The sequence below is a fragment of the Aegilops tauschii genome, chromosome 2 (genome assembly GCF_002575655.3).
Source record: "Aegilops tauschii subsp. strangulata cultivar AL8/78 chromosome 2, Aet v6.0, whole genome shotgun sequence".
NCBI classification, from domain to species: Eukaryota; Viridiplantae; Streptophyta; class Magnoliopsida; order Poales; family Poaceae; genus Aegilops; species Aegilops tauschii.
In genome coordinates, this window is record NC_053036.3 from 596599029 (window position 1) to 596623661 (window position 24633).

General features: G+C 45.3%; 1 protein-coding gene and 1 long non-coding RNA gene across 2 annotated transcripts; both read right to left on the minus strand.

Annotated features, from left to right (window-relative positions):
• Positions 1-19388: 19388 nt before the first annotated feature.
• Positions 19389-22167, minus strand: LOC120973795 (uncharacterized). Its single transcript, XM_045233363.2, has 4 exons — positions 22088-22167; positions 21812-21958; positions 21468-21715; positions 19389-20515 (listed from the first exon to the last, which is right to left on the minus strand). Exons 1-4 carry the CDS (start codon positions 22127-22129, stop codon positions 19774-19776), a joined length of 1179 nt encoding a protein of 392 aa, XP_045089298.1. The 5' UTR covers positions 22130-22167; the 3' UTR covers positions 19389-19773.
• Positions 22168-22179: 12 nt separating this feature from the next.
• Positions 22180-24413, minus strand: LOC141042108 (uncharacterized). Its single transcript, XR_012203925.1, has 3 exons — positions 23933-24413; positions 23717-23820; positions 22180-22327 (listed from the first exon to the last, which is right to left on the minus strand). It is a non-coding gene; the product is annotated as an uncharacterized lncRNA (long non-coding RNA).
• Positions 24414-24633: the final 220 nt, after the last annotated feature.

A 24633-nucleotide genomic window follows, 5' to 3' on the forward strand; every position in this document is an offset into this window, starting at 1 on the left:
TCAACACACGTGCAACCCGGTGACGTCTCCCGCACCTTGATCCAGCAAGGAGGAGGGAGAGGTTGAGGAAGAAGGCTCCAACAGCAGCACGACGGCGTGGTGGTGGTGGAGTGGCAGTTCTCCGGCAGGGCTTCGCCAAGCTCACGCGAAGGAGGAGAGGTGTTGGGGAGGGGAGGGGCTGCGCCTTGGATGTGGTCCTGCAGCCCTCCCTCCACCCCTCTATTTATAGGGAGAAGGGGGAAGGGGGCCGGCTCCTCTAGATGAGATCTAGAGGGAGGGCGGCGGCCAAGGGGGAGGGGGCTTGCCCCCCAAGCAAGGGGGGCGCCCCCCTTTAGGGTTCCCCCAACCCTAGGCGCATGGGCCCTAGGGGGATGGCGCCCAGCCCACTTAGGGGCTGGTTCCCTTCCACCTACAGCCCATAAGGCCCTCCGGGGCAGGTGGACCCTCCCGGTGGACCCCCCGGAACTCCTCCGGTGGTCCCGGTACAATACCGGTATACCCCCGAATATTTCCGGTGACCGTATGATGACTTCCCATATATAAATCTTCACCTCCGGACCAATCCGGAACTCCTCGTGACGTCCGGGATCTCATCCGGGACTCCGAACAACATTCGGTAATCACATACAAACCTTCCTTATAACCCTAGCGTCATCGAACCTTAAGTGTGTAGACCCTACGGGTTCGGGAATCATGCAGACATGACCGAGACACCTCTCTAGCCAATAACCAACAGAGGGATCTGGATACCCATGTTGGCTCCCACACGTTCCATGATGATCTCATCGGATGAACCACGATGTCGAGGATTCAAGCAATCCCATATACAATTCCCTTTGTCAATCGGTACGTTACTTGCCCGAGATTCGATCGTCGGTATCCCAATACCTCGTTCAATCTCGTTACCGGCAAGTCACTTTACTCGTTCTGTAATGCATGATCCCGTGACCAACTACTTGGTCACATTGAGCTCATTATGATGATGCATTACCGAGTGGGCCCATAGATACCTCTCCGTCATACGGAGTGATAAATCCCAGTCTCGATCCGTGCCAACCCAACAGACACTTTCGGAGATACCTGTAGTGCACCTTTATAGCCACCCAGTTACGTTGTGACGTGTGGTACACCCAAAGCATTCCTACGGCATCCGGGAGTTGCACGATCTCATGGTCTAAGGAAATGATACTTGACATTAGAAAAGCTTTAGCAAACGAACTACACGATCTAGTGCTATGCTTAGGATTGGGTCTTGTCCATCACATCACACTAGTAGGAAAAGGGGCTTTTACCCCGGTTTGTAAGGGCCTGTTGTCCCGGTTTTCGAACTGGGACTAAAGGGTCGTTACTAAAGCCCTAACCCTTTAGTCCCGGTTCTTACATGAACCGGGACAGAAGGTCCTCCACGTGGCCGCTGCTGCCAGCCCAGGCAGGGGGGGCCTTTGGTCCCGGTTGGTGCCAACAACCAGGACTAATAGGCAGGGCCTTTTGTCCCGATTGGTGTCACCAACCGGGACCAATAGGCAGGGCCTTTTGTCCCGGTTGGTGTCACCAACCGGGACCAATAGGCATCCACGCGTCAGCATTTCAGGGGCTGGGGTTTTTGTTTTTTTTTGAAAGGTGGAGGGGTTGGGGGGTTAATTTAGGTGTTTCATATATTGTGTTAGCTAGCTAATTAATAGAGAGAAGTGCCCTCTCTTATCTCCGTGCTTGGTCGACGCTACGTACTATATACGTATGGAGAGGGCTAGACACGCTAGCTAGTAATCAAATGAAGGAAACAGAAGATCGTCATGAACATATGCATACAGAGAGAAGTGATATCGACCACCTCTCCTTCTCCGAGAGATTGGTCGAACAACAAGTTCTCGTATATCTATCTGACACTACCGGCTACATATATACAATAATTATCTCTTACAATACAATCTCCTAATTAAATTGTAAGAACACAGGGTCCACATAGTATTCTCCGTTTTCAGCGATCACGTGGTCAAGGAAGAATGCCGCCAATTCCTCTTGAATTCCTCGCATACGATTTGGTGCTAGGAGTTCATCCCGCTTCCGAAACATCTAATTTGAAGAAGGGGGTCAATACATATATATATGAATAAATGAAACTCAACACAAATGATGGTAATAAAATAAAATTGTGAATATTATTGCTTACGCACTTCATATTGTTCTTCAGTGTAGCCCCGCTCACAGGTCGTGTAGCGGATGGACTCGCAAACGTAGTATCCACAGTAATTATTCCCGGGTTGCTGCCACAACCACTTTTCAAGAAATAGAGGTCAATCAAACTGATAAGCAAGCATGCTAAATGGTATTGATGAAACTAGCGCTTGAATCACTAGGAGATGCGCGGAACATGCTACTATAGTACTTACTTTCGGGTGTTTAAATTGCAGCTTCTTCGGCAGTCCCGGAGCTTTTGTGGTGAATTTTCTCCAAACCCTGCCAGACAAAGAAAACAATTACTTGATATCAGGAAATGAACAAAGTTGCTGATATGGTGGATAATGATCGATTTAACTTACTTCTCGAGCATTTGAGTCATGTTCGCATAGTCCTGGGGATCTTTTCGTCTCGAGTCTAAGACGGTTACTACTCCCTCCTCAAGCTTAATCTCTAGGAGAATATAGTGGAAGCTGCGCATGCATGCATAAGTCATCAATTACATTACCATAACCAGGACTAATAAGGGAAACCGAATATGCACAAGACATTAACACTCACTTGAAGTTGTAAGGAAAGAGTATTATATCTTTGTTTTGATTTAATACCAACGATTGTAGCAAGTTGGCCTCGGCTTCTTTGGGATGTTTTTCAACCGTATATGCATCTATGAGATTTGTGTTAATGAACCCAATATCACCGATTTGTCTTTTCTTCAATTCGGCGATCTTCAATCTGCATAATATAGTGAGGATAATTATAAATACATGCAATGAAAGAGTTGACCTATATAGAGAGACTTAATGACAAAAGTAGTACTACTTACAGATAGTAGCAAGTGATCGTTGTTTTATCGAGGGCCTTTTGATTGTAAAACTGGAAGAAATCCTCAAATGGAACATTCAGCAGTTCAATTCCAACGAGGTCATGCTCCGGTTTAACTCTCAGCGTCAAAGTACTCGTCCCATCAGACTCTCTGCAGGTTTTCATGTACCAATCATGTAATCTTCGCATCATCGTTGTTAGAGATCTTTCATCTTTGACGAGAGGCTTCCCGTAATGGTATTTGTGTTCGTCCACCTCCATGATTTCATAATGTACATCGTCGGGCAGGTAATCTCCAAGATTGCTATAACCGGGCACCATCCTCGGATCATTAGCGACGATGTCTTTTGACACCTTGAGCGGGGGGCGCGATTGGTTCGCTTGTTCGCCGAGCTGGGCAATTTTTTTCCCAGCTCGTCGTTCTTTTAACCTTTGATCACTGACAGTACTTCCCGACCGCTCCGCTTCGGCATATGTCTTTGCAAGAATGCGCTCATAGTTGCTTCTTGGCGGAGACTTTGGTGGTTTTGTCAGGGCAGCCAGAGTGCACTTTGCTTTCACCGGATCTACCTTCTCCTCCGGAGGTGGATGTTTCTTTGCTTTCACCCCTTCAAAGAAGTTTGTCACTTCGGCTCGCACGATCTTCCTGGTTTCCTCCTCGGTCCTCTCGTATGGTAACTTCTCTGGAGTCTTCAGAGAAAGACCGAATCTGTATTGCCTCCCGCCTCTGGCAGCTGTGCTGCTAGATGCCGGCAGAGCAGACGGAGCGGCTGCAGCTGTCTTCTTTCCTTGCTTACGAGGCGGAGGAGAAGGACTACGACGCGCCGGAGCAGCCGCAGCGGCGGCGGGTCTCTTCCGCCCTTGCTGACGAGGCGGAGAAGGAGGAGGCTGGCTGCTCTGGCGCGCCGGCGCAGGCGGAGAAGGAGGCGGAGTGCCGCCACGCGCCGGAGAAGGAGGCTGAGTGCCCTGATCACTCGCCGGAGGAGGAGGCGGAGGAGGAGGCGGAGTGCCGCCACGCGCCGGAGAAGGAGGCTGAGTGCCCTGATCACTCGCCGGAGGAGGAGGCGGAGGAGGAGGCGGACTGCCCTTACTCGCCGGAGCCGTCCAGTTCGGAAGGTTGATGAGCTCCTTCTGCCATAGGCACGGAGTCTTCAGGGCTAAACCCAGCCGAGTCTCCCCTTCACCGGTAGGGTGGTCAAGCTGGAGGTCCTCAAATCCCTCCGTTATTTCATCCACCATCACCCTAGCATATCCTTCTGGAATCGGCCGGCAATGATAGGTTGCGCCGGGTTCAGGAGGTAAAACAAAGCCAACAACCGCCTTGACTTTGAAGTTCTGCCATTGCGGCATAAGGTGGCAATGTAGAGACTCCGTGATAGCATCCACGGGGTAGCTAGCAGGAGCCGTCAAGACATGCTCCAGCTGAAGCAGCTTGGTGGAAGCCACGCTGCTTCTCCGCTGAGATGGCGGGGTAGCTTCGGGGATAGTTTCGGCATGTCGATTGCTGTCTCGTTCCTCTAGCGCTTGAACCCTTTCGTGCAGCTTCTGAATTTGGGTCTGCTCCATTTTTTTCCTCCTCTCCTGGCTTTTGTAACCGTCTGCATCCAGAAAACCAGCCTTCCACGGAACGGAGCCTGGCGTGCCTCGTGTCCGTCCAGGGTGCTCAGGATTCCCGAGGGCCATTGTGAGCTCGTCGTTCTCTCTGTCTGGAACGAACGTCCCTTCCTGCGCTGCATCGATATATTGCTAAATCTTCTTGACTGGTATTCTCAAAAGCTCGTTCGTCCAAACGCACCTCCCTGATACAGGGTCCAAGGTTCCGCCAGCCCCGAAGAACCAAGTCCGGCAACGGTCTGTCCAGTTCATTGTCTGTGGTTCGATCCCTTTTTCAAGCAGATCATTCTCAGCCTTGGCCCACTTAGGTCGGGCTTTGAGGTAGCCACCTGACCCCGTGCGATGGTGAAGCTTCTTTTTCGCAGCATTCTTCTTGTTTGTCGCTGACATCTTCTTACTCTTTTCTGATGTCTTGTGGGCCACAAATGCGGGCCAGTGATCTCTGATCTTCTCATACCGGCCGATGAATTCGGGTGTCTCTTCTTTGTCGACAAACGTTTTCAGCTCATTCTTCCACCTCCTGAATAGGTCTACCATCTTCTTAAGAGCATGAGACTTGATTAATTGCTCTTTAACTGGCTTCTCCGGATCCTCCTCTGGCGGTAGGGTGAAATTTGCCTTCAGCTCAGTCCAAAGATCATCTTTCTGCATATCATTGACATAAGACACCTCAGGGTCTTCCTTCTTAGGCTTATACCATTGGTGGATGCTGATCGGGATCTTGTCCCTAACTAGAACCCCGCACTGAGCAGCAAATGCATCCTTTGTCCGGATGGGTTCAATCGGTTGGCCGCCGCGCGTGATTGCTGTGATCTCAAACCTTTCATCCGAGCGCAACTTTCTCTTCGGGCCTCGTCTCTTTACCGCAGTTGTGCTCGATCCGGAGGGCTAGAAAAAAGAAGAAAGACGAGTGTTAATTAATATGCGTACATACCAAAACAATGAATGCATCAATTAGCTAGTCAGCAAAGTCTTAACTAATATATTTACCTGGCCGGACTCTGTTCGGTCACCGGAGCCGTCACCACGGGCTCCTTCTTGCACCAGCATTGGGTCACCGGAGCCATCATAATCATGTCTTTCCTCCTCCACTCTTCGATCACCGTAGCCTGCTTCTTCACCCTATTCTTCCAGACCATCATTGTCGTTAAGATACGACAAGATATCACCTCCGGCTAAGATTATGTCCCCCAACACCTCTTCTGCTTGCTCGTCTCGTCTGTGCTCCATTGTTTCTGCAAATATTACAACATGGCAATTATTACACAAACATGACAGCAGGTGGTTAGTGCAAACGTAGACCTAGCTTATTCCGGGTTTGGGGTGGCCTCAGCAACGCTTCAAGGGTAGGGGCGCGGCGGGAGGGGGTAGGAGACCGACATCGTTTTTTTCTACGGTTTGGGTGTGATTGAGGTTTTGGTCGAGCGAGAGGGCCGGGGGGGGGGTGCTCCCGTGGTATAAGTTATCACGGTCGAGAGGGGGTATAAATATCGACCGTCCATCATGTCGAAGTTATCTGGGAGGGAGTTATATATATCGACAACGACGACATACATACATGGGAAAATAATGTTATCGGGGAGGGGGTATATCGACCCCCCCCCCCACGTGTTGAAGTTATCTGGAGGGGGTTATATCGACAACGACAATGAACGTACATGGGAAAATAATATTATCGGGGAGGGCGTCGGCGTCGTCGGGGCGGCAACTGCTAGGTAACTCTGAAAATTTCCTAAGTGTGAACTTATATAGCAAAGCCTTTAGTCCCGATTCGTGGCACCAACCGGGACTAAAGGTAGGCATTAGTCCCGGTTGGTGCCACCAACCGGGACCAAAGGCCTCTTTTCAGCAGCGCAAAGGGCGGGAAGCGGCGGCCTTTGGTCCCGGTTGGTGGCACCAACCGGGACCAAAGGCCTCTTGCTGTCCGCGTCGCGGCCAAAAGTTTAGTCCCACCTCGCTAGTTGAGAAAGGCTCGGAGTGGTTTATAAGCCCCGTTGCGGCTGCTGTATCGAACTCCTCTCTATAGCAGGCTTCTGGGCCTAACTTTGGCGCGCTGCCCGTTGAGCCCTCTAGCCCTTCTGGGCCTGTATTTGCAAACCCGAGGGTTGGAGGGCCCAGCGGACAGCGCCCCAACAATTTTTATTGCTGTTTTTAGTTTTTTTGTTTTCTTTTTTGCTTTATTTATTTTGTTTTGTTTCTACTTACAACAAAAAAACTTATTTATTTTATTTTATTTTGTTTCTAATTACTTATTTATTTTACTTTATGATAAATCTTTTTGCTATTAAAGTTTCTATCAAAAAAAGTTCTTTATGAAAATTCTTTTTGCTGTATTTAGTTTTTTGTTTTCTTTTTTGCTTTATTTATTTTGTTTTGTTTCTACTTACAATAAAAAACTTATTTATTTTATTTTATTTTGTTTCTAATTACTTATTTATTTTACTTTATGATAATTCTTTTTGCTATTAAAGTTTCTATCAGAAAAAGTTCTTTATGAAAATTCTTTTTGCTGTATTTAGTTTTCTTGTTTTCCTTTTTGCTTTATTTATTTTGTTTTGTTTCTACTTACAACAAAAAACTTATTTATTTTATTTTATTTTTTTTCTAATTACTTATTTATTTTACTTTATGATAATTCTTTTTGCTATTAAAGTTTCTACCAAAAAAAGTTCTTTATGAAAATTCATTTTGCTGTATTTAGTTCTTTTGTTTTATGTTTTGCTTTATTTATTTTGTTTTGTTTCTACTTACAACAAAAAACTTACTTATTTTATTTTATTTTGTTTCTAATTACTTATTTATTTTACTTTATGATAATTCTTTTTGCTATTAAAGTTTCTATCAAAAAAGTTCTTTATGAAAATTCTTTTTGCTTCTAATGATTTTGAACAGAAAATACTTCGATAATTTTAGTTGCATCAATTTTATATGATTTTAGTTTCAATAATAATAGAGGTTTCTTATAATGTTTTGAACAGAAAATACTTTGTTAATTTTAGTTTCATAAATTTTATTAAAGTTTATTTTATTTTGTCGGAACACAAGAAGTCCGGAGTTGTAATAAGTTATTAAAAATAAAAAAGGGCGCAATGCTCGTTGATTTGCTTCAAGCCTTTCGGAATAGTGTAGACTGCACTGCACATAGCTCCATGCAGTCTACCTTATTCCTCAAGGCTTGAAGCTAAGCAACGTGAGCATTGCGCCTCTTCTTCATCGTCTCTGCACTCAGGGCTTATAAACCGCTCCTAGTGCCTCTCAGCTAGCGAGGTGGGACTTAAAAACTGCTTAGTAAGAAACTCTAGTACCGGTTCGTGCCACGAACCGGTACTAAAGGTGCTCGTGGGGCCACAGCCTCATTACTAGATGCACTTCGTGTACAAAACGGACAATGGTATCATACTCGTCTGTTACAAAGTTGGCATGGTATCATCATAATAGTTGCGGGAGAAAGTCTTCACTTTTTCTTCGCTTGTGTCATTTGCTTATTGCGCCGTAACCATGGATAATCTTCATCGTTTATCAGGATGCTTGGGTCAGCCTTGACTTTGAAGGGAGGAATTTCATGAAACTTTTCATAATCTTCAGACATGTCTGTCTTGCCCTCCACTCCCACAATGTCCCTTTTTCCTGAAAGAACTATGTGGCGCTTTGGCTCATCGTATGATGTATTCGCTTCCTTATCTTTTCTTTTCCTCGGTCTGGTAGACATGTCCTTCACATAGATAACCTGTGCCACATCATTGGCTAGGACGAACGGTTCGTCAGTGTACCCAAGATTGTTCAGATCCACTGTTGTCATTCCGTACTGTGGGTCTACCTGTACCCCGCCTCCTGACAGATTGACCCATTTGCACTTAAACAAAGGGACCTTAAAATCATGTCCGTAGTCAAGTTCCCATATGTCCATTATGTAACCATAATATGTGTCCTTTCCCCTCTCGGTTGCTGCATCAAAGCAGACACCGCTGTTTTGGTTGGTGCTCTTTTGATCTTGGGCGATCGTGTAAAATGTATTCCCATTTATCTCGTATCCTTTGTAAGTCAATACAGTCGAAGATGGTCCCCTGGACAACGAGTACAACTCATCGCAAACAGTGGTGTCACCTCTGAGACGTGTTTCCAACCAACTGCTGAAAGTCCTGATGTGTTCACATGTAATCCAGTCGTCACACTGCTCCGGGTGTTTGGAGCGCAGGCTGTTCTTGTGTTCATCGACATACGGGGTCACCAAGGTAGAGTTCTGTAGAACTGTGTAGTGTGCTTGAGACCAAGAATATCCGTCCCTGCATATTATTGAGTCCCCTCCAAGCGTGCCTTTTCCAGTCAGTCTCCTCTCATACCGCGATTTAGGGAGACCTATCTTCTTAAGGCCAGGAATGAAGTCAACACAAAACCCAATGACATCCTCTGTTTGATGGCCCATGGAGATGCTTCCTTCTGGCCTAGCGCGGTTACGGACATATTTATTTAGGACTCCCATGAACCTCTCAAAGGGGAACATATTGTGTAGAAATACGGGCCCCAAAATGACAATCTCGTCGACTAGATGAACTAGGACGTGCGTCATGATATTGAAGAAGGATGGTGGGAACACCAGCTCGAAACTGACAAGACATTGCGCCACATCACTCCTTAGCCTTGGTATGATTTCTGGATCGATCACCTTCTGAGAGATTGCATTGAGGAATGCACATAGCTTCACAATGGCTAATCGGACGTTTTCCGGTAGAAGCCCCCTGAATGCAACCGGAAGCAGTTGCGTCATAATCACGTGGTAGTCATGAGACTTTAGGTTCTGGAACTTTTTCTCTGGCATATTTATTATTCCCTTTATATTCGATGAGAAGCCAGTCGGGACCTTCATACTGAGCAGGCATTCAAAGAAGATTTCTTTCTCTTCTTTCGTAAGAGCGTAGCTGGCACGACCTTCATACTGCTTCGGAGGCATGCCGTCTTTTTCGTGCAAACGTTGCAGGTCCTCCCGTGCCTCAGGTGTATCTTTTGTCTTCCCATACACGCCCAAGAAGCCTAGCAGTTTCACGCAAAGGTTCTTTGTCACGTGCATCACGTCGATTGAAGAGCGGACCTCTAGCTCTTTCCAGTAGGGTAGGTCCCAAAATATAGATTTCTTCTTCCACATGGGTGCGTGTCCCTCAGCGTCATTCGGAACAGCTAGTCCGCCGGGACTCTTTCCAAAGATTACGTCTAAATCATTGACCATAGCAAGTACGTGATCACAGGTACGCATGGCGGGCTTCTTCCGGTGATCTGCCTCGCCTTTGAAATGCTTGCCTTTCTTTCGACATTGATGGTTGGTCCGAAGAAATCGACGATGGCCCAGGTACACATTCTTCCCGCATTTGTCCAGGTATATACTTTCAGTGTCATCTAAACAGTGCGTGCATGCGTGGTATCCCTTGTTTGTCTGTCCTGAAAGGTTACTGAGAGCAGGCCAATCGTTGATGGTTACAAACAGCAACGCGTGCAGGTTAAATTCCTCCTTTTTGTGCTCATCCCACGTACGTACACCGTTTCCATTCCACAGATGTAAAAGTTCTTCAACTAATGGCCTTAGGTACACATCAATGTCGTTGCCGGGTTGCTTAGGGCCTTGGATGAGAACTGGCATCATAATGAACTTCCACTTCATGCACATCCAAGGAGGAAGGTTATACATACATAGAGTCACGGGCCAGGTGCTGTGATTGCTGCTCTGCACCCCGAAAGGATTAATGCCATCCGCGCTTAAACCAAACCATACGTTCCTTGGGTCAGCTGCAAACTCAGCCCAGTACTTTCTCTCGATTTTTCTCCACTGCGACCCGTCAGCGGGTGCTCTCAACTTCCCGTCTTTCTTACGGTCCTCACTGTGCCATCGCATCAACTTGGCATGCTCTTCGTTTCTGAACAGACGTTTCAACCGTTGTATTATAGGAGCATACCACATCACCTTCGCAGGAACCCTCTTCCTGGGGGGCTCGCCGTCAACATCACCAGGGTCATCTCGTCTGATCTTATACCGCAATGCACCGCATACCGGGCATGCGTTCAGATCCTTGTACGCACCGTGGTAGAGGATGCAGTCATTAGGGCATGCATGTATCTTCTGCACCTCCAATCCTAGAGGGCATACGACCTTCTTTGCTGCGTATGTACTGTCGGGCAATTCGTTATCCTTTGGAAGCTTCTTCTTCAATATTTTCAATAGCTTCTCAAATCCTTTGTCAGGCACAGCATTCTCTGCCTTCCACTGCAGCAATTCCAGTACGGTACCGAGCTTTGTGTTGCCATCTTCGCAATTGGGGTACAACCCTTTTTTGTGATCCTCTAACATGCGATCGAACTTCAGCTTCTCCTTTTGACTTTCGCATTGCGTCCTTGCATTGACTATGACCCGGCGGAGATCATCATCATCGGGCACTGGTTCCTCTTGATCTCCAGTAGCTTCCCCCCTTGCAGCATCATTGGGCACATCGTCTGGTTCCTCTTGATCTTCAGCAGCTTCCCCCGTTGCAGCATCACCGTATTCAGGGGGCACATAGTTGTCATCGTCCTCTTCTTCTTCGTCGTCTTCCATCATAACCCCTATTTCTCCGTGCCTCGTCCAAACATTATAGTGTGGCATGAAACCCTTGTAAAGCAGGTGGGGTGAAGGATTTTCCGGTCAGAGTAAGACTTCGTATTCCCACATATAGGGCATGGACAACACATAAAACCATTCTGCTTGTTTGCCTCAGCCACTTCGAGAAAATCATGCACGCCCTTAATGTACTCGGAGGTGTGTCTGTCACCGTACATCCATTGCCGGTTCATCTGCGTGCATTATATATAATTAAGTGTGTCAAAAACCATTACAGAACATCATGAATAGATAATTAAGTGACCAAATTAATAGAAGTTCATCATCACATTAAAACCAAAGTACATACATAGTTCTCATCTAACAACATATATATAGCTCTCCAGAGCATCTAATTAATTAAACCATACATTGAAACTATGTAAAACATTTCAATGCGAAAACAAATCAGATCATAATCGCAACCAAGGTAACAATTGATCCAACGGCATAATGATACCAAGCCTCGGTATGAATGGCATATTTTCTAATCTTTCTAATCTTCAAGCGCATTGCATCCATCTTGATCTTGTGATCATCGACGACATCCGCAACATGCAACTCCAATATCATCTTCTCCTCCTCAATTTTTTTTCCTTCAAGTAATTGTTTTCTTCTTCAACTAAATTTAACCTCTCGACAATAGGATCGGTTAGAATTTCCGGTTCAACCACCTCCTAGATAAATAAGATCTATGTCACGTTGGTCGGTATATTTGTCATAAACAATAAATGAACCAAATAGTTATAAAAAGATAATATATACCACATCCGAATCATAGACAGGACGAGGGCCGACGGGGGCGGATACCAAAACCATCGCACTATGTAATAAGAAGGAATAATAAAAGTAACAAAATTAGACAAGTAACTATCTAAAGTAAGAATTTTTTTTCCTTTCAGAAAGAAGATAAGAACAAGAGGCTCACCACGGTGGTGCTGGCGACGAGATCGGCGCGGGCGATCGACGGCGGTGAAGACGGGGACGGGACGTGACGGACCGCGAAACCTAGACAAATCTCAGGGAAAATGGAGCTCGGAGGTCGAGTTTCGAGAGGAGAAAGATTAACTAGTGTGGCTCAGACATTTCATCGAACACCTCATGTGCATAGGAGGTGAGCTAGAGCACCCAAATGCCCTCCCCTCGCCGGCCAGAAAAAACAGAGCACTGTGGAGTGCTCTGCTGTGGCGATGGGGTATATATAGGGAACTCTTTGGTCCCGGTTCGTGGCACCAACCGGGACTAAAGGCCTTTGGTCCCGGTTGGTGCCACGAACCGGGACCAATGCCCCCTTTAGACCCGGTTGGTGGCACCAACCGGGACCAAAGGCCTTGTGCTGCCCCACGTCAAAAGTTTAGTCCCACCTCGCTAGTTGAGAGGGCTCGAGAGTGGTTTATAAGCGCTGCTGCGCCCACCCTCTCGAGCTCCTCTCAACTGCAGGCTTTCGGGCCTAACCATTCTCTTTGCCTGTGGGGCCTACTAGGCCTTCTGCGGGCCCGAATCCTGGCCCACGGACGGGTTTCAAATCGTATTCAGGCCGTGGTGGCCCAGTAGGTGGCATAATTTTTTTTCTCTGTTTTTTGGTTTCTCTTTTGCTTTATTTGTTTTGTTTTGTTTGTACTTACAACAAAAAACTTATTTATTTTATTTCTAATTACTTATGTATTTTACTTTAATTATTTTGTTTTTATTTATTTTACTGCTGCTATTTTTATTTATTTTACTGCTGCTATTTTTATTTATTTTACTGCTGCTTTTTTATTTAATTTATTAAGGTTTATTTATTTTAGTTACTATAGTTTATTTTATTTTATTTTATTAAGGTTTATTTATTTTATTTACTATAAAAAATGAACATAGATGCGCTTATAGAGGAAATTCAACCTAAATTCATAATAAATTTCTATGAAATTTACTGTGAATTTAGGTCAAATTCCCTGTATAAGGGCATCTATTTTCACTTTAAGAGGAGCTCAACAAGGCAGAGAGGGACGGGCTTATAAACTGGTGTGACCGCCCTTCGGTTGGCGAGGTGGGACTAAACACTGGCCGCAACTAGGACCAGCCCTTTAGTCCCGGTTTGTGGTATGAACCGGGACTAAAGGGTGGTGGGCCAGGAGTGTGGCCCATTGGTCCCGGTTTGTCCCACCAACCGGGACCAAAGGGTCCGGACGAACCGGGACCAATGCCCCCACGAGGCCCGGTAGGCCCCTGGCCGCACGAACCGGGACCAATGCTCACATTAGTCCCGGTTCGTGACTGAACCGGGACTAATGTGAATATTGCCCTGTGACCAAAGCCCAGTTTTCTACTAGTGTCATTCTCCTAATGATGTGATCCCGTTATCAATGACATCCAATGTCCATGGTCAGGAAACCGTAACCATCTATTGATCAACGAGCTAGTCAACTAGAGGCTCACTAGGGACATGTTGTGGTCTATGTATTCACACATGTATTACGATTTCCGGATAACACAATTATAGCATGAACAATAGACAATTATCATGAACAAGGAAATATAATAATAACCATTTTATTATTGCCTCTAGGGCATATTTCCAACAGTCTCCCACTTGCACTAGAGTCAATAATCTAGTTACATTGTGATGAATCGAACACCCATAGAGTTCTGGTGTTGATCATGTTTTGCTCGTGGAAGAGGTTTAGTCAACGGATCTGCGAAATTCAGGTCCGTATGCACTTTACAAATATCTATGTCTCCATCTTGAACATTTTCACGAATGGAGTTGAAGCGACGCTTGATATGCCTGGTCTTCTTGTGAAACCTGGGCTCCTTGGCCAGGGCAATAGCTCCAGTGTTGTCACAGAAGAGAGTCATCGGGCCCGACGCATTGGGAATAACTCCTAGGTCGGTAATGAACTCCTTCATCCAGATTGCTTCATGCGCTGCCTCCGAGGCTGCCATGTACTCCGCTTCACATGTAGATCCTGCCACGACGCTTTGCTTGCAACTGCATCAGCTGACTGCCCCACCATTCAAAATATACACGTATCCGGTTTGTGACTTAGAGTCATCCAGATCCGTGTCGAAGCTAGCGTCGACGTAACCCTTTACGACGAGCTCTTCGTCACCTCCATAAACGAGAGACATATCCTTAGTTCTCTTCAGGTACTTCAGGATATTCTTGACCGCTGTCCAGTGTTCCATGCCGGGATTACTTTGGTACCTTCCTACCAAACTTACAGCAAGGTTTACATCAGGTCTGGTACACAGCATGGCATACATAATAGACCCTATGGCCGAGGCATAGGGGATGACACTTATCTTTTCTCTATCTTCTGCCGTGGTCGGGCATTGAGCCGTGCTCAATCTCACACCTTGCAATACAGGCAAGAACCCCTTCTTGGACTGATCCATATTGAACGTCTTCAATATCTTGTCAAGGTACGTGCTTTGTGAAAGACCAATGCGGCGTCTTTGATATCAATATATATTGTTATTATCATCATTCTATTTTGTAAAAACACAATATATATTGTATCAGCATTTTGATATCAATAAAATTTGTATGTATCCTATATATCCAATAAAGTGTTTTTCATTAAACTGAAAATTCCACATTTTTAATATATAGATTTCTACGGGAGTCAATCCAATGGAGGAGGAAATGTGCCTTGTGGACAGTGGCACCACAAACTCTATACTTAGGGAAATAAAGTATTTCCAAACTCTTACAAAATTGAATGGAGATATTTTAACAATCGCTGGACGCGATGCGGTAATTGTTGGCAAAGGACGTGCCACATTTACCCTCCCTATGGGTACACAAATTGTAATTGAGGATGCTTTATTGTATCCCGATTCAACTCGTACCCTCATAGGTTATAGAGATATCCGCAAAAATGGTTTCCACATTGAAACTTATGAAGATAACAAAGAGGAATATCTCCTCTTTACCAAAGACAACGGATATGGCAAACATATATTTGAGAAAATTCCCTCTTTATCATCAGGATTGTACTACACGTACATAAAACCCATAGAGCATGTTGCGTATAAGGTAATTTTTCAGAATGTAAATGCATTCCAAACTTGGCATGATCGCCTTGGTCATCCTGGTATAGGGATGATGAGGAAAATTATCTGCAATTCCAATGGTCATGACTTAAATGAAGCTAAATTCCCACAATCTTCAGATTTTATGTGCACTGCATGTGCTACTGGGAAACTCATTTTAAGACCCTCATATCTTAAAATTCAAGCAGAACCACTACAATTCCTTGAACGAATTCAAGGTGATATTTGTGGTCCGATCCAACCATTGTCTGGACCTTTTAGGTATTTCATGGTTCTAATAGATGCATCTACACGATGGTCTCACGTGTGTTTACTATCTACACGAAACCATGCATTTGCCAAAATAATGAGACAAGTTATCAAATTGCAAGCTCATTATCCTGAGAATCGAATTAAATCAATTCGAATGGACAACGCTGCTGAATTCTCTTCACATGCTTTCAATGATTATTGCATGGCATTAGGCATTGAAGTTCAGCACTATGTCCCATATGTCCACACTCAAAATGGATTGGCCGAATCTCTAATTAAGAGAATTAAGCTCATTGCACGACCCTTACTAATGAATTGCAATTTACCAACTTCTTGTTGGGGTCACGCAGTTTTACACGCTGCTGACTTAATCCAATTGCGACCAACTGCATATCACAACACTTCCCCTCTGCAATTAGTACGTGGAAACCTACCAAATATTTCCCATCTGCGTAAATTCGGATGCGCCACATATGTGCCAATCTCACCACCACAGCGTACATCCATGGGCCCACACAGAAAATTGGGGATCTATGTGGGGTCCAAATCACCGTCGATAATCAAGTACCTTGAACCCCTCACAGGGGATTTGTTCACAGCCCGTCACGCTGACTACATCTTCAATGAGGACCATTTCCCGGCATTAGGGGGAGACATCAAGTACCAAAAAGAATGCCCGGAAATCGATTGGAATGCCCAAGGCATTTCCTCCTCTGATCCACATACTCAAGAAACTGAACTTCAAGTTCGGAAAATAATTAATTTGCAACACATTGCAAATAACCTGCCAGATTCATTTACTAACTATAAAGGTGTTACCAAATCCTACAATCCTGCTAAAAACGCGCCCGAAAGAGTGGAGGTACCAACAAAAACTACTCAACCCCCTGTTCAAAGGAAGAGGGGGAGAAGTACGGCCACGGAACAGGATTCAGCTCCTCACAAGCAACAAAGCAAACAGAGAAAGAAACTCTCTGAACCAGTAAATGTAAACCAACCTAGCATTGATAATCATCAAATGGGTAATATACACCCAGTGGAAGAACAACCTCCACAACCCAGCTCAGTGGTGCACAAACTAACTGGGACATCGGAACACCCAGACTCAATCGTATTGGGAAATCACGAAGAGTCACTAAGGGTGCAGGAAATTTCTATCAACTATGTTGATTCTGGAGAATCATTTGACTGTAAGACTACGACTGTCGACATATATTTTGCTGAAAAGATTGCAGATACCCTTCTCACTGATCATGATCCAAAGACCATGGCAGAGTGCAAGAAACGCTCCGCCTGGCCTAAATGGAAGGATGCAATCCAAGCAGAATTATCCTCGCTCAATAAACGAAAGGTATTCACTGAAGCAATACCTACACCTCCCAGAGTTTTCCCCGTGGGATTCAAATGGGTTTTTGTTCGTAAAAGAAACGAGAACAACGAGGTGGTGAGATATAAAGCAAGGCTCGTAGCACAAGGTTTCACGCAGAAACCCGGCATTGATTTCACCGAAACATATTCTCCAGTAATGAGTGCAACCACTTTCCGATATCTTATATCTTTGGCAGTGCAAAATTGTCTATCTATGCAGTTGATGGACGTAGTGACCGCTTACCTTTACGGTTCACTTGATTCGGACATATACATGAAGGTTCCTGATGGAGTCCCAATCCCGAATCCAAACGCAAAACGCAATGCATATTGTGTAAAACTAAATAAGTCTTTATACGGCTTAAAACAGTCGGGTCGCATGTGGTACAACCGACTTAGTGAGTTCTTTTTGAAAAAAGGATACTCCAATAATGATGATTGCCCATGTGTTTTCATAAAAAAAAGTCCAAAACTGGATTTTGCATTATTTCTGTGTATGTTGATGATCTGAACATCATTGGACCCACACAAGATATTGATGAAGCACGCAATCACCTAAAGACGGAATTTGAGATGAAGGATTTGGGTAAAACCAAATTTTGCTTAGGATTACAACTTGAGCACCTTCCCTCGGGTATTTTGGTTCATCAAACCGCCTATATCCAGAAAATATTGGAGAAATTCAATATGGACAAATCCTATCCATCCAAAACTCCTATGGTAGTTCGATCTCTAGACGTAGAGAAAGATCAATTTAGACCAATGGATAATGGAGAAGAGATATTAGGACCTGAAGTTCCATATCTCAGTGCCGTTGGAGCGCTCATGTATCTTGCAAATTGCACCAGGCCTGATATTGCATTTGCAGTGAATTTACTAGCTAGACATAGCGCAGCTCCTACTAAACGCCATTGGACGGGAGTTAAGAATATCTTTTGATATCTCCAAGGCACAAAGGATCTTGGCCTATTCTTTCAATTTCAGAGAAATTTGGACATTGATATGATTGGGTATGCTGATGCTGGCTACTTATCTGACCCCCACAATGCCAGATCACAAACCAGTTTTGTGTTCCTACATGGTGGGACAACCATATCATGGAAGTCTTCCAAACAGACTCTAGTGGCTACATCCACCAATCATTCTGAAATAATCTCTTTATTTGAGGCAACACGTGAATGTGTATGGCTTCGTAGAATGATAAATCACATACAAAAATCATGTGGTAAAGGTTCTATCGAATCTCCAACCATTATCTATGAAGATAATGCAGCTTGTGTTGCTCAAATGCAAACAGGTTACATAAAGAGCAATATCACTAAGCATATTTCTCCTAAATTATTTTTCCCCCATCAATTACAAAAGAAAGGGAAGATAAACATTTTGCAAGTCAAATCATGCGATAATCTAGCTGATCTATTCACAAAGTCACTCCCAGCTTCAACATTTGAAAAATATGTTCATGGGATTGGTATGCGACGACTTCGAGATTTGCAAAGATCAGGGAGAGAGTCTCTCTGAATCATAACATGTTCAAACATTATATTGCACTCTTTTTCCCTTTATGAGTTTACTCTCATGGTTCTTATCAAGGTTTTTAATGAGGTAATATCAACATAAGAATATATGTCATACATCCTATTTTTCCCCACCGAGGTTTTTAATGAGTGTATACAAGACATATTAATTGTCCTCTAAACTTACCAATGAGTTTTATCCTCAAGGTTTTCTCATATAAGTTATCAAAGAGACGATAACATATGTTGTAACATTTTCTCCTTATTTTTCCTACCGGGTTTTAATGGAGTTTTAACAACATATCAAGTTCTATTCTCCTCATATTTTTCCCACAGGGTTTTTGGAGGAGTTATTCAAGATCATATACGCTTGTGATTAAGAGCAATATTCTCAAAGTTATACAAGGATGCAAGACATAGAAGAAGCAGCTTTGTACAAGGGGGAGTGTTAAGAATAAAGCGACGTCATTAGCATTAAGAGTCGTCACGTGTGTCCAAAGCGCCGTACGGACGCGAACGTCCGTACAGGCGTCTTCTCGCGCCACAGGCGCCTATTGTAAACGGACGCCTCTCCGGAGACGCCCCAAATCCTTGTATAAATAGGGCTTTACCCAGAATCAATAAACACAAGTTTTCATCAAATCTTTACATGTTGTACGCGAGGTCGAGGTCCGGTTGAGGATGCTGTTGCTGTCTGAAGTAGGAGTATATATAAGTTGTAGAGACCGGGGTAGAGAGCAGGCCACTTGCCGTAGCCGGCACTACGAGACGCGCGATCGGGAGGAGCGTGTTGGCGGGCCAGTCGATGCTCTGCCAAAGCGCCCGCCCTCTGGAGTTGCACAGGGTTACCGGAATCGTTAGGCAAAGCTCCCAACTGGGAATTGAGCAATCTATAGACATTACAGAGGATAATGACGTGATAAAAAACAAACACATTACAGCATTCTCCAGACGCCTCCCAACTGTGAGCCTGAGCCAGGTTCCATTACTCCTCATTAACGGAAAAAAGGTACAGTACAAAACAGAAGCAGTAACCGAATTCCAAACCATACCAAAAACCAAAGGCCCAACTACACAAGTGACTAGTACTGTACCAAGTAACCGAGTTCCAATGCGAAAAGATAACTACACAAGTGACTAGTACTGTACCAAGTAACCGAGTTCCAAAACTGCCAAGATCTAGATTCATATACAAGTTCAGCGCCCATCAAGCAAGACTAGGGCCAAAACGACTATACATTTTCCCAGGACACCGCATGAACTATACATGCTGACCTCCACAAAACGACTTCTGGCATCTTCGCACCACTGGTCATCACCCTTCTCAAAACAGCATCCTCTTCACCTCGACTTCTGGAGTTACTGGGCCTCATCGATGGGCAAATCATTCAAGAGGAAATCTATCAATTTCAACCCTTGCACATCTCTGATAGTCCCCCATCGAACATATTCAGCATCGTCTTCATTTTTCCTAAGCTCTGCTGCAATCTTATCCTCTGGTGACAACTCTTTCGGGTTTTGCTCTTCAGGTTTGGGTGGGTACTCGTGGAGGAAGTTGGTGACTCTATGTTTAGTCCGCATGATGATCCTAATGATATCATGCTTTTCACACTTCAAGACCCGAAGATAACTCCCCAGCAGTGTTCTCAAATTGAACCTCCCATCTGCTCCACAAAAATCTAGCTGCAGGGTCTTCAAATTGAGGCTGTCATCCAGCTCCAGGGCAGGCCTACCTCTCCCAAGTGCCGTATGCATCAGCTCCCTAGCTTCATCAAAACTAGCTCGAGACCCCCGGAAATGCATGTCGAATTCTATGATGGCGACGAAAAATTTGAACGCCAGTTTTGATAGAAAAGACCATATATGGATCAGTCCATCCAGCCTCTGGGTCACCCTTGACAGATGAGAAAGGGGCCTGTCCCAATTCGCAACCACAAAGTCCTCACTTTCAGGGAAAGCGTGGGCACTCTCCGATAAGAACATCGCCAGATTCAGCAAACGAACGATATAAGGATCAAATTCTCGTCGATTGTCCACATTGAGGGTCCTAAGTCCATCGCTCATTCTCTTAAGAAAGCTCTGGAATATTTCAACTTGTTTCCTGGGTGAAACAAATGACAACATCAGAACTCAATTAACTTTTGCTAGTTAGAGATCAGAACATGATTATATTAGATAAAATTCATGAAAACAGAGCAGCAGCTATAATATTTTTCACACGATCAGGAAACTTAATTGTTCCAACTTCCAAGCTTGCCAGGGTTGAAATAGCAACCACCAGCCTAATAAACTGCATATTGCTAATTGGCCTGGGTACTATTACACTCATAAATTGGTCAGACCTGTTGCTACACATAAATAGGTCTCGTACGTTATTCCTTCCCGCAACCCATGTGCCGGAGCACATGCGCATTTGTGATTCATCCATCATCATGTGGTTACAAAACTTATGAGCGACCCTAAAGCACAGATACTGTCGCCTGCTTTGCATGCAAGCCTCAAGTGCCATGTATCTTCGGCGAAGAGGCCAAGACATTCCCACTGATAAATTATTTGAGCAGGAAGCAGCCAGTATCTTCAGTGAAGTGCTAAACTCAGCTGACGTAGATTCACAACTAAATATTTGACATGGAATTAGACATAAGGACTGACCAAGTGTCAGAAAAAATGTGAACAGAAGTCACATCATGTCTTCATGTCATTACTTTATTGAGCATCACAGAAGTTGAACAATGTCATGAGCACTACCGTGGCACGTTATTTCCTACTCCCTCCACCGTTCACAAATATAAGATGTTTTGGATATTTCAATATGGACTACATACGGAGTAAAATGAGTGAACAAACACGCTAAAACGTGTCTATGTACATCCGATTTAGAAAAAAGGTTAAAACATCTTATATTTGTGAACTGTGGGAGTATTTTGTTAGGTTTTTCTTCAAACACACAAAAAGGCTTTCAAGTGTTCCCTGTGATTCTTCTTTCAAAAAAAGTACTTGTTGCACTAACCAAAAATAATAAAATATTGTAGTAAAGAAGTATTGTCACTTACACATCCGTGTAAGCTTCTTCATATTGCTCTAACTCAGTGATGGGTCCAAAAATATCTGGCAAATACATCTTCTCCTTCATGCGAGCAAATGTCAAGAAACCTCCTTTCTGGTACCTCTTCTTAGGGTCCTGCGAGTAGTCTGGAGTTTCTCGCAATAGCATGAAATAACCACTCCAATCACAGCAGAGCATTTGCAATACAGATACCTCAGGGCTACCTTCCATTAGTTCGGTCATATTGAAGGTAACCTGCACACCCATACATAAATGGAGACATTCAGATATAGACAACCAATGGGCAGGCAAAGCATGTTCATGGACAGAAAGGCATTGTAACCCACTTACCACATGATCAGGTGGTGTTGCCACAATTTTTTCCCCAAAATTGTACGACGCAACTTTTCTGATGTGTAGTCTTCTTTTCCTGATATATTCCTTGAATTCTTGGCCTGAACAATTGACTTTGAGCTCAAACTTTTGAAGACTTTCACTCTGTTCAAAATAAAGGCTTTAGCAAGGTGGTTTTTTTTACACCGGTAGCAGCAGATTTACAGTATGGCATACCTATCATGTTTTTGAAACTAGAAACTGGTAGCCAGAAATAAGCATAAAACAACTCACCTCAATGAGTTTCTGCCTCTCTGCCACGAGGGTACCTCGCATACCTGCCTCTGTCCAAGCGCGCTCGCACCTATTTGTCCCCCCCCCCCCCCGGTGAGCTTGCTGAATGCACCCCTAAGGCGTCGCTGCACCTCCTCCTCTAGCTTCCTGTCATCCTCCTCCTCCTTCTCCTCCGGGTAAGTTGAGCACCCCCAGCTCGCCTGCCTCTCCTCCGCTTGGACATCGCATTCCACTTTTACTCTGGGGCAAGAGAAGGGTGTCAACTTATCAGTAATTTGCTGGTAACAGATATCAAAAAAGAATGTTACTAACATGAAATAAGCAAAGCAAATTATTATAATCCAGAATATAAATATCAAAATATCAAAAAGACTGTTACTAAGATTACAAAATCATCTAGAAATTGACGAATTATGTATGTGATGTTACTAGTGATTATGCTTCTGTTTGGAAGTAAAACAGTATGGTGATCAAATTTGGTAATTTATCTTTAGTTACAAAATGTGTAGTGCTTGTTCTGTATTTCCCTTACATGCCTGTGCCATGGCTAGGATTTCTCTACTCCTATAAAAGAGCCAGTTCGTGGTGATGGTTTGTCAGTCTTCCTGCTACCTATACCATTCAATCTTAAATTAAAGGCTGAGATCCAGTCGGATTGCCCCCGAGCCACTTAACCACCTTTCGCAAAAACACCCCACATGTCATACAAAATTTCGGAGAAGACAGCCAAAACACAGCACCACGCACACCTCTCTCTCCCTCTTTTTCTCCACCGAGCGCCGCCACCGGCAACCTCCACCATTTCTACAGATGGATGATCCCTTCTCTACCAGTTCCCATAAACTCAGGTCAGATCTGAAGGGAGGGAGAATATCAAGGGTGTACACTAGGAGTTGACCTCTTCTTTCCAACACACATGCTGCCATCACCGTTTTGAAGGAATGGAGCAACTCAGCGGGAGGATAGATGGTATATCTTGAAGGAATGGAGGAGCAACTCAACTCAAATCTGTAATCCATCCGCAGAGATAAGCCTCAAGCCGTAACGCTCATTCCCTATGTAAGTTCCGTGGTTCTCCTATCAGATCCAATAAATTTGTCTAAGTCTTTTGTGTGTTGATGTGAACCAGATCGATGCACTTGTGCGATTGAAACCGTAGTCTCTCCGTAAACACGTGAATCTATGTAATATGGATATGCCAATTGTTTGTGGATCTACAAAGTAGCTCGTGAACTGCGGAATTAAGCATGCGGGTGTGGCAAGCATGGTAAAAGCAATCTCAAACAGACAAATTAGCCTTTGTACTTGATCTTAGCAGAAAGTTGGAGACATGTGTGCCTGAACGACTTTGTGTTTGGATGGTGGCCTGGGCCTGGGGGCTATCAACGGAGTAGAAAGGTCTGAAACAAAGTGGCCAAGCCCACCATCCATGTCCAATTTCTTCTGATTAACGTGAGGCTAATGTGGCACGTCTGCCATGCTACCGGAGACGGGCGCCTAACCCCTCTGCGTGGCGTTTCAGGCCAGTCCTGGTCTAGATTGACAAAATCCCAGGCGAGGCGCTACCAAGCGACAACACAAACCAACCAATTGCGCTCTCTGCAAATATGCAAATACAAGAGTGCTTACTTTGAATGTCGGCTTCGTCCTTGCCGCTGGCGTCGTCCTGATCGCCGGCCGCTCCACCAGCAGAGATGGACTCCGGTGTCGTGTCGTGGTCGGCGGCCGCTCACCTGCAGAGACGAAGCGGGGGTCAGAGAGAGAGAGAGAGAGAGAGAGAGAGAGAGAGAGAGAGAGAGATGGAGGGAGAGGATCAGGAGAGGGAGAGAGAGAGGAGACACTAACCCGTCGCCTGCCGCGCGCCGCCGAAGGGGGGAGGGGTAGGGGTGGGGAAGCGCCGCCGAAGGGGGGAGGGGGTGGGCAGGCGCCGCCGTACGGGTGCTGACAGGTGGCAGATGGGGCTTCCAGAGAGGGGCGAATGGGAGAGTAGGCGGCGACCGGAGCACCAGCCGGCGACCTCAAACCCTAGGCCGACGGCGCCCGTCGCGCTGCTCGTGCTCTCTGGGTTTTGGGGTCGATGGAATGGGGGGCGCCGTCTGCGGGAAGGAATGGGGTTTTGGGTTCGGGAGACGGGATCCAAGGCCGCGCGGGGCAGGTCGCCACCCCCAGCCGGCGGCTCAAGTCGGCGCCGTCGCTTCTCTCTTGTGCTGTTGATCTGGACTGGGCCCGTGCTGGCAGTGGGAGAGACATTGACGCTGGGCCCGTGCTGTCAGTGGGAGAGACCATTGACAGGGGCTTGACCATGGGCCCATCCATCGCACCGCACCGGCGCCGGCGCGTCGTCAGGCAGCAACGGGTCGCTCCTGTACGGCGGCCACAACGAGCCCCTCGCCGTGCCGCACGGCTCGGTGTGCCAAAGGCCCAAAGCCCAATGTTCGGGAGGAAATATATGGGGCATTACCGGGCCACATGCATGCCGACACGTATCAACCCAGCACAATGGACCGATCTCTATTTTTAGATCAGATCAAGCTTGAAGTTGAAGC